The sequence below is a fragment of the Phalacrocorax carbo genome, chromosome 1, assembly GCF_963921805.1.
Source record: "Phalacrocorax carbo chromosome 1, bPhaCar2.1, whole genome shotgun sequence".
Lineage (NCBI taxonomy): Eukaryota > Metazoa > Chordata > Aves > Suliformes > Phalacrocoracidae > Phalacrocorax > Phalacrocorax carbo.
In genome coordinates, this window is record NC_087513.1 from 140,490,890 (window position 1) to 140,501,855 (window position 10,966).

General features: G+C 40.7%; 1 protein-coding gene across 1 annotated transcript; it reads left to right on the forward strand.

The window, feature by feature from the left end:
* The first annotated feature begins 4,353 nt into the window (after positions 1-4,353).
* Positions 4,354-5,893, forward strand: LOC104045966 (uncharacterized). The gene is given in 2 exon segments (XM_064444950.1): positions 4,354-4,910; positions 4,912-5,893. Coding segments are annotated over 2 exon segments (1,539 nt in total).
* Positions 5,894-10,966: the final 5,073 nt, after the last annotated feature.

Genomic DNA, 10,966 nt, shown 5'->3' on the forward strand with positions numbered 1-10,966 from the left:
TCACCAAATAATTTGGGCACTGTTGAGACATCCTTAGACAGTTAATTTGATCCTGAAAAATATAAGAATAACAATAAGCCAGGAATAAAATTCTAAACAAAACCAGAATTTCTTTTTTACATCAGCCTTTAAGCATAAAAATACATTTTTATCCCAAATATTTATAATGCTTGTGCTAGTGAAAATTTTGGTTTGAACAGTATAATTCAAACAAATGAAACTTTTTCGTGAGCTGAAAGAGCTATTTTCCTTGCCAAAAGAATATGTGACTGACCTAACATTCCCTTCATCACAAAAGGATGCTAAAATCTGGAGTTACAAGATGTGACTGTGCTCAGTGTGACAGATTGTGAAACACATCCGTGTTGAGCACAATATTCTGAAAATGTGATTTCTTTGTAGCTACACTTCACCATAGGATTCCCTTAAATATTAGTCCTCTAGTACTGCACAAAATTCACGATCAGCTCAGCTGTAGGCTGGTTCTGATTAGACAGCACCAAGCAGTTATCACCTCTCTTTTCTCAGTCGTTGTCCTTTGAACATAAAAGTGGAACGTAATTTTATGATAAACTGGGAGACTGCTGAAATCTAGGAAAGTAAATTTTCATTTAAAGGGGCAAAAAAGAATGACAATACACATGGAGCAGCTTTATTATGTATTATGTACATATATGTATGTATTATGAATTAAACCAAAGTAAACACTAAAAAGGAGAAGAAACAGTTAATGTTTTGATCTGACAATTGCACTTCTCCTGGCAGCAAAATAAAAGTCTCACTTCATTAAAAAGCACATGGTAATACTCTCTCATGTACTTCTAATAGGCCTCACGCTATCACAGCTAATCTCATGTATGTAAAAAGATTTGAAATAAAACCTCAAAATCTTATTGACTTCTTATGACCCAGAACCCCTTCTGGAAACCCAGCCGTTTACCTCCAAATTCCTGGCCTCCTTACTATTTATTTTTCATTCAGTGAAATTAAATTCATTTCAATGTAACTTCATTGCAGTTAATTATTAAGTCCTTAAGTCCTCGACTGTATTTTTTGAAATTATATTTATTTATCCTACCTTGTAAACATAAAATATGACCTGAATAAAATATAAAAAGGAATGGAATAAAGAAAAATAAGTATTTGTATCAAATTTGTATTTCAGTCGGAAATACAGAAATAAAAACTATTCAGAAATAGTTTAAGCATGATAAAATTACTCAAGATCCCAGAGAGGCACAAAACCAGACATAAGCTTGGCCCATGTTTTCTTTAGGATATTTTGGTTCTGTTAATTATTTTTGTTTGTTCATTTACTTTAGATGGTATTAAATAAAACACCCAGATAATTTATGCTAAAAATCTTTGTTTTCTGCAAATAGGACTGGAGTACAACATGTAATGTTCTGCCTAAGGTTAGAATGCATTTTTACCCTGGGTTTAGCTTTATATAAAAGAAATACAATAAGAAATTAAAGCATCAAAACACTTGTGTGCACAACTAGCATACTATATAGTTTAAGAGAGAGTTATGAAAACCCAACGATAAAAGACAAAAAATAATCATGTACATATCTCAGTACTGAAAGTTGCCAGAAGTTGCCATGGCAGTTTGTTACCTCATCATAAAACAGATAAGGGCAGTGTTAGAAGATACATGTACTTTCTCCTTTTTTTTTTTTTTTTTCATTTGAGGAGGAATTCCCTCCTCTGCTATACTCTAAAAAAAATGAAAAGATAAAAAAAAGAAGAAAAGAAGTTTCATTTTGCCCTTTTATAAACACCAATATTCTTCAGTTTGCTGTGGCACTTTTTGAAAATTCAATTAATTTCAGAAAATGAAATCTTTCCTTCTGACTGAAAATAACAGTTCACAAAACTTCTGCTTTTGGTTAATTTACTATGCTTTTTATATATTTTTCTAGGTATAATCTAGAAGTAATTTATTACATTTAGGAAATTTTAGGGAAACAGAGAAATCTATTATCATCAGTGTAGACAGTCTCAGTAACACTGAGGATCCTTTCCAGGGACCTCCTGACTGACACATGCCAGGCCCAAAAAGTCCCTCAGATGCCTTATTAGTGTGGTGAGCACTAATGGTCAGTCTAAAGCTCCTTAAATCTTAGCTCTCTTTTGTTTATGTTAGCCAATAATTAAATACTTTATATATTAAGCTGTGTATGTCCTCCTTGCAGAGTCTCTTTGCATCCTTCTAGAGAGATGATCAAAAAACCAAACCCAAATCAGATCCTTGAACAATGCAACTAAGATCTCTGGCTGTCTGTCATACATGCCTGTTATATGTTTTCTGTACATCCTCTTGTAGCCATAAGTAACATGAAGAGCATCTCCAGATGAGAGTAAAAAGTCAGGGCTTCAAGAGATATTCTCTGAAATGCCCTGCATTTCATGTTCACTATATATATAGTAATCTCATAATATGCTTTTATATGCCTTAAGGTAGAGCAAATACAAAGTTGTCTTCAACTGTGTTTGCTTTTTCTCTATCTACTATGATAGATCAGGAAGTATAGAACAAGAAATTTTTTCTTGATATAAATATATTACAATTTAGATGTATCTCCCCTTTAAAACAGAGTAATTGAGTGATCTCATGGTTTTTGTTTTAAAATATCTGCATGTAATATCTACCTGTACAGGCTTAGCTTTTCCTTTCCTATGTTCTTTTTAACACATGTGCAGTGCTCTTTAACACTAGCATGTGGATTTAAGGTCAGTTAATCCCAAATTCATTATCACTATGATGTTATTTATTTTCATCAAGTTTAACTATGAGAAACTAATAAATTATATGTCTTGTTCTTCTCTGAATGCTTGAACAAAGTGTCACGTTTTTTTCTATGGTTTTGTATTAAATTCTTTTCTGGTCTATAAAGATGTACTGATATTGAAACATCACATCAACCTCTATTTGCATGGGGATTAGCATTCAGTAAAATACATGTTTAAGGAGACTAAGTACTAAGTCAATACTTTATGTTTACTGTCCAGCTAGGACATGGCTGTACCTGACTACACTCAGAAGAGATTCTGCGTAGTAACAGTCAATACTTCCTTAGAGAAGTGACAAAAAAGAAAAGCTTGATTAAGCATCAAATATATGAATAACACAAAGCCTCTGGGGAGAAGTTTCAGCCTGTGTGGTGGTCCCACAGGCCTTAAAAAAATATCTCACCCCCTGTGCAGAAGTTCATTTAGAGAAAGAAATATCTAGATAAGAACTGTTTTGCAGCAACTGTTACTACACAAGCACCCCAACAGCTTATTAGCTTGTTGAACCAAGTGGATCAGAACTAAAGTATGTGTACTTTTAAGAGTTGTCTTCTTTTGTTGCTAGACAACTGTCTCAGCATGGTCATCTCTACATAATCTTCATATTATAATTTTGACATTAACAATTGTTCAACATATGATCTCAGGCTATCTGGGATCATATAACCAGGAGAACTGCCCTTCCCCTCCAAGGGTGAGACCCCCAACAAAAAATTGCAGAGGCGGTGGAATGTTCCCAGCTGAACTGCATAGGCTAATCTTAGGAGGAAACGGGTGATGTCATTTTAGAGAGTTGCTTCCTTACAATAATATTATCAGAATATTTTTGATATGCAGAACAAAGGAGAAAGGAATGACTGAATTGAATTTCTTCTAAATTTTATAACCATGTACTTTCCTAATTCAGTTGCTTAGAAAACATCTCTTTTTTGTTCAATAGCTCATAATTATTTAATTTCTTTGTATAGTTTGCCCCCAAATGGTACATTAGTGCCTCTGTAAATTAACAATTCCCTGAGTGTAGCTTTAGTAGAAAAGTATTCTTCCTTCTAAAGAAAGGACTTTCTGATGATGAATCATAAAATTTACTGTATTAGATCAGTGGGCTGGTCTAGCTTTTTTCTATTAGTGCTTCTATTATTGAAGGTCAAAGTTTATTTAGGAAGATATATAAAAGTTCTAATATCATTATAGATTTATTATAGACTATAGTACAGACCATTCTACCACATGGTCTATCCCCATCTCCAACCCTCTCCAAATATGACTTCCCTGTGAGATGGTGTAAGGGACAGGATTCTCAGAGAACAGAAAGTGCACAACTAAGGTGTGGCCTCCTGAGGGTGAAAAGGGGAGAAGTGTATAACATTAAGGTGTGACCCTCTCAGGACGATACAGCCCCTTTTTGTTATGTAAAATAGCCTCTTAGAAAGCTATAGCTCCTTTGTGCTAAGCACAATTAAGGTGTGACCTCCTGAGGGCGAAAAGGGTAAAAGCGGAGAGTGGCATTAAGGTGTGACCCTCTCAGGACTGTACAGCCCCTTTGTGTTAGGTAAAATGGCCACTCAGAAGGCAGTTGACACTCACGATTATGTCTCCTCACCAGCCGAAGGGGTAGACAAGCTATATGATCTTTTGGAGGCGCACCAATCTCGCCTCTCACCTCAGGGACAAGATTGGGCGAAAAAACATTGGTTTCAACCGCAGAGTGTACTAGACAGGATAAGGGTACTGCAGAAGGAAGCTAGGGTTAGATCTGGGAAAGGAAAAGCAGTATTTTGCGTAGCACTTGGAGCGAGTCTGGCAGCAGGGGTGGAAGATAGGAAGCAGAGGCCTTGTCAAGCCGATGTCACAATAGACTCACTGCATATGGTCATAAAGTCACTGCAGGAACAATTGGAAGAAAACAAGCCATTATTGCAGGAGGAGAGAAATCAAAATGTCATACTGAAGGAAGAATTGAGGGATCAACTTTTGAGGGAAGCAGATACACTGGCGGAGGTAGAGGTTAAACTTTCAGAGAAAGGGATATGGCAAATTTCTCCTCAGGGAGGCTTGCAGAAGGCAAGGGAAACTGTAGAAAGGCTCCCTCACATGTATCCACTGGTTAAAACAGTACTTGTATGAGGACAATAACAACGACCATCCTCAAGTTCTCACCAAAGAAGTCCCATTTACAGCAACTGAACTAGCAAAGTTGAAAAAAGACTTTGCAAGAACTCCAAAGGAATTAGAGACAGAATATGTGTGGAGAGTGTCCCTGTCAGGGAGGGATGGAATTTTGTTGTCGGAGAAAGAAGCAGAAGGATATTGGGGTCCGGGTGTGTTCTTAACTACAGGTAATCGCTGAGCCCCATGGTCATTAACCCAGAGGGCTGTGTATTGGGCCGGAGGGCTGAACCCTTTGGAGAGGGGAGATCCCCTTGCCATAACAGGTATGGTGGATCTGTTAGTGGAAAATGTGCAGAAAGCAGCCTGTCTCCAAATGATGTATGATCGGGAGCTCAAGCCCAACCAGAGTTCCCCGATGACGATGCCTGTAGATCCAGAGAGGATGACTCCCCTGATCCGGGGACTCCCTGACTCCCTGAAACCCATTGGGATCCAATTACAGGGGAAAATTCAAAATACTTCTGAAGGAGAAAGAACTACAGCTACTCTGGAAGGGATAATAACCCCTGACCATGGGTGGTTGGGAAGGAAAGTGTGGATGTGGGGGGAGGTAGCGCAGGAATTAATTAATTTTGGGAGAAAATATGGCCCTGTTGGTGGATCATTCCAAAAAACCAAAACAAGGGTTGTACAGTCTGCAGAGCAAGTTAAAAGTTGGCCGCTGTCAATTGGTAAGGGCCAGGATTTGAGGCCACTCCACAACAATCATCCAGGGAGAGAGAGACCCCTAAGTCAACAGGGGTTATGGCATCTAGGGCTTCAGAAGGGCATTCCTCAAGACCTGATGGATGAACTCCCGACCCAAAAATTGGAAAAACTTGTACAGAAATGGTCAGGGAAGAAGGCCACTCTCGGATTAGTTCCCGATGCTCCACCCCTGATAGATCTTGAGGGGGAGCTGACTAGGGAAAAGGTGGAAAACTAGACCCTCTGTTCCCCGAAGGTGAGGAGGGGAGCGGAGGATGGATGTTTGTGAGACAACTCACTGTGAATGTAAGAGGGGATTTATTAATCACAGTAGCTGTAGGACTGAGGAAAAGACTGGTAATTTTTCTAATTTATACAGGGCACAAATCACCGCACTGATGTAGACTGAAGCAGAACGGTGTGGGATCTCTATCACATCTAGAAATCTAATTATCTTAAATGCACTGGGAAAAACACAGTCAATGCCTATGACTTCAGTGACGCTATGGTTACCAGGAGAGGAAGCCCCCATCAATACCATGGTAACCATAGGACCTTTTCAGACAAATCTTTTAGGCATAGATGTGTTGAAGGGAAGGCAGTGGCATGACACCCAGGGGAACTCGTGGTCTTTTGTAATCCCCCAGATCAGGCAATTAAATGAAAAATCTCGGGCAGAGGTGTGCCTATTGCAAATGGCACCTGCCCTTCCCCCCTCCAAGATTACCAATGTGAAACCCTATCCGTTGCCACTAGGAGCCAGGGAAGGGATAGCCCAGTAATTGAGGATCTCAAACAGCAGGGAATTTTAGTGTTTACCCACTCCCCGTACAATTCACCAGTGTGGCCAGTACGCAACCCTAATGGAAAATGGCGACTGACCATTGACTATCGGCGACTGAATGCAAACACTGGACCCCTGACTGCGGCTGTACCCAATATAGCCGAATTAATTGCAACCATTCAAGAACAGGCCCACCCTATCTTAGCAACCATTGATGTGAAGGACATGCTTTTTATGGTTCCACTCCAGGAGTGTGATTGAGATCAATTTGCTTTTACCTGGGAAGGACACCAGTATACTTTTACCCGTTTGCCTCAGGGATATAAACAGTCACCTACCTTGGCCCACCATGCCATAGCACAGGAATTGGCAGTAATCCCTTCAGAAAGAGAGGTCAAAGTGTATCAGTATATTGATGACATACTAATAGGAGGACATACCATAGCTCTGGTGCAGACTATGCATGACAGAATTATTAATCATCTGGGAGGTATAGGCTTTCAAATACCCAAAGAAAAAATACAAGCCCCTGCCAGTGAAGTTAAGTTTCTGGGCATCTGGTGGAAAGGAGGGTCAGTCTGTATTCCTTGGGACACCCTCTCAGCGTTAGATCAGGTAAAAATTCTGGAAAGTAAAAAGGAGCTGCAACACACCTTGGGATTATTGGTCTTTTGGAGAAAGCATATCCCTAACTTTGCAATAATTGCACGTCCCTCATATGACCTGTTGTGAAAGAGGGCGATTTGGAAATGGACTCCAGCTCACAATGCGGCATTGCAGCTTTTGGTGTTTGAAGCAAGCACCCATCAAACTTTGGGCCCTATCCACCCCACCAACCCAGTTCAATTTGAATGGGGGTTCGCACACTCGGGATTGTCAATTCATTTTTGGCAGAAAGGACCAGAAGGTCCCATTCAACCGACTGGGTTTTATTCTAGGAGCTTTAAGGATGCTGAAAAGCAGTACTCCAGTTGGGAAAAGGGTTTGTTTGTAGTGAGCTTAGCTCTTAGAGAAGCGGAGCGAACCATATGCCAACAGCCTATAGTTTTAAGGGGACCCTTTAAGGTAATTAAGCCTGTGTTAGCAGGGACCCCTCCCCCTGATGGGGTGGCCCAAAGGGATACTGTGAGGAAATGGTATGCTAAAATCGAACATTATCGTCATGTTTTTACAGTCACTGAAGGTACCTCAAAGGTGTTAAACATACAGGAAGAAGTGGCAAGCCTTCTGGAGGAGGATACCCCTCCTCCTTCTGTAGTTAAGATTGCCCCGCCATTTTCCGAGGAGCTGTGAAACGTATGGTTCACAGACGCCTCCACCAAACGAGAGGGCAAACAGTGGAAGTATCAGGCTGTAGCTATTAATGTGGATACTAAGAGGGAAATAATTACTGAAGGTGAGGGCAGTGCCCAAGTGGGAGAGTTAGTGGCAGTATGGAGTGTGTTTAATAGCGTGGGAAAAACAGGGACTCCGGTGTATATCTACACTGACTCATTTGCAGTATTCAAAGGGTGCACAGAATGGCTCCCTTTTTGGGAACAGAACAACTGGGAGGTCAATCGGGTGCCAGTGTGGCAAAAGGAGAGGTGGCAAGAAATCTTAAATGTTGCCAAACATGGGGATTTTGCAATAACTAATAGGCTCTTAAAACGATTTCTGAAACCTCATAAGCCGCATTGGGCGGAGGGTCTCTGGGATGCAGTTACCCGGGTCAATGATCACTGGGGAATAAATGGATGCCCCCGATGAAATGCCTTTTGTTCTAAACCCCCAGTTTTAATTCCAAAGTCTCAAGCTCTTGGTGTTCAAGGGAACCAATCTTCTTTCCTTGACAGCCAGTGTTGGCAGAAATGCCAACCATTGGGGCCGTCCCCCTCATACTTGCTGAATCCTTTAATAAATATGCCTGGAAGGCTGAAGATGAAGAAAACATTTTGTTTCATTTCACAGGAGACCTCCGCAGGAACACAACTGAATATGGGAAGATTAACATTTGATTGTGACTATTTGTATTTTTGTGATTGTTTTTATAACATTTGTAAGCTTAGGCTGGATTTGTAGAGCAAGATGTGAATTTTGTTGTTTTGGTGTATTGTATGGGTCGCGATCCCTGGAACAATCAGTTATCCCCTCAAAGACTTTAGGGATGAAGGCAATGATATAAAGAATTCTTTTATGCAACTGGCTGAACAAATAGCAAGTGTTTATAACCTCCCAGAATGCTGGATACGTGGAGGACCGTTTGGTCTATCAAGTTGGCCCTGGGTAGATATACCTTTGGTACCAAAATGGTTGGTGAGTAAATATAGCGAAACAAAAGGGAATAAAACATGGCAGAGCTCACATGATTCGCCATGGCACATAAAATATCCAGAGAAAGGTAAATACTGTTTGGCTAAAACACAAAAGGATGGCATCTTTGTGGGTAACAGCACAAGTGAATGGACATATCAGAACATAAGCATAACCATTTCAGTGGGAGAGGGGCCACATGAAAAGGATGAACTCATATATATCTATGCCTGGGTGAATGAAGAGGGATACCAGAACACTTTTTCCAGATTCTGGTCTCTCATGTCTAATACCAGCCAAGGCAACACTGTAGGCCATGATTGTAGTTGGGACCAGGAAGCAGGAGCTTACAACTGTAAATATTGTAATAGAATAGATTGGCCCCGTTGGAGGACAACGTGGGAAGAACTTTGTTCAGACATACCATGTTGTGAAAACTCCACAAAGGAATCGCTATATTGTTGTATTGAAAGTGACCCATTTGGTTTAGAACCTACCCTTTATTTTGACCCTTCACCCCGTGTGGAACATTGGAAAGGACCCTTTGCTAATGGATCAGTGGCCCTTGAGGAACACTATTGGATATGTGGAAACTATGCATATAAAGCACTACCAGCAAACTGGTCTGGAATATGTTGCATTGGGATGATCCATCCCTTGTTTTTCTTACTCTCAGAAACAGACGGAGACCATTTAGGCATTCAAATATATGATGATTTGAAATGGGAAAAACAATCCAAAGTTATTGATACCTCCCTCACTGATGGGAGTGGCCAGTCCTGGGGTAAAGGTGTGTGGACCCCTCAACGTATCTTACAATATTATGGACCTGCAACTTGGAACCCCAATGAATGGATTAGTGGTGCTTGAGAGAACCCATTTATAACCTAAATAGCATTATCCGGCTGCAAGCCGTATTAGAAATTATCACCAATCAAACAGCTGAGGCCCTCAACCTATTGGCAGATCAGGCAACCCAAATGCAAACTGCAATTTATCAACATCGCATGGTTCTTGACTACCTACTAGCCGAAGAAGGCGGAGTCTGTGGGAAACTGAATTATTCTAATTGCTATTTAAAAATCTATGACAACGGCAAAGTCATTAAACAAATTACTGCCGGAATACGGAAATTAGCCTATGTTCCCACCCAAACCTCGAAAGGCTGGAATGGTGATATGTTCTCCTGGCTTCCAGGAGGTCCTTGGATCAAACAAATCTTATTTTACTCATTGTGTGGTCTAGCAATGTTACTGTTTTTGCCATGTGTCACCCCATGTTTCATTCAGTTAATCCAACGTGTTGTCACAAATATGCAGTTTGTACCCATTGTATCACCTGATGGAGTTAAACACATTCGAGCTGCATGTCAATCTGTGTCATCCACAGTCCAAATTGTATAAACTGTTTGTACCCCCAGCCTATTTTATTTGGAAACTGAATTCTTACTGATGTTAGGCATTGGCCTTGTTTAGAGTTGATACTGTTATAATATTTTGGCTTGCATAGCTAGCATCTTTGTTACTGCTCTCTCTCTCTCTCTCTCTTTCTCTTTTCTGTCTCTCATTTTCTATTCTTTCTCTCATTACCATCTTTCTATATCTGCCACCAATGTTGAGCCACGGGGTGTTGTAAGGGACTAGAAACTTGTCTCAACATTGTCGGCAGAATGGCTTGACTACCAAGGCTTCACCACGATGGCAGCTGAGGAAGTTCTACCCAACAGGAACATATATATCTATATCTTGTTGTCTCAGAGCACATAGGCCCAGTCCTCTGCACATGCGCCTGGCCCCAGGGTCATCTTACAACATATGGGAGGGGGCTTGGACCCCCTGGAACCCTCTGGAACCGTCGAGCACCCTCTAGTGACAATACTGCGCATGCGCCCCACTGCCGAGTGGGAGGTGTGCCCATGCAAACCAGCTCATTGACTATGCAACGGGACAATGCTATAAAAGGCGGAACCAGCGGAGACCAGTTGGAACGTTCCCCCACCAGACTGAAGATACATCGGACTGACGGGACGCCGCAGATCCGTGGTGGTAGCTATTGTATCTCTCTGTCTCTCTTTTTCCTTTTTTTTCCTCTTTCTCTCCTTTTCTCTTGCGTACTTGTTGGCAGCCAAATAAAGTGACTTGGCACTTGACTCCATTTTGAGTCTTAATTCTGTTCCTGAGAATACAACAAACCTGGTCATGATAACACATCCAATTTAACATCACTCAGAAGTTA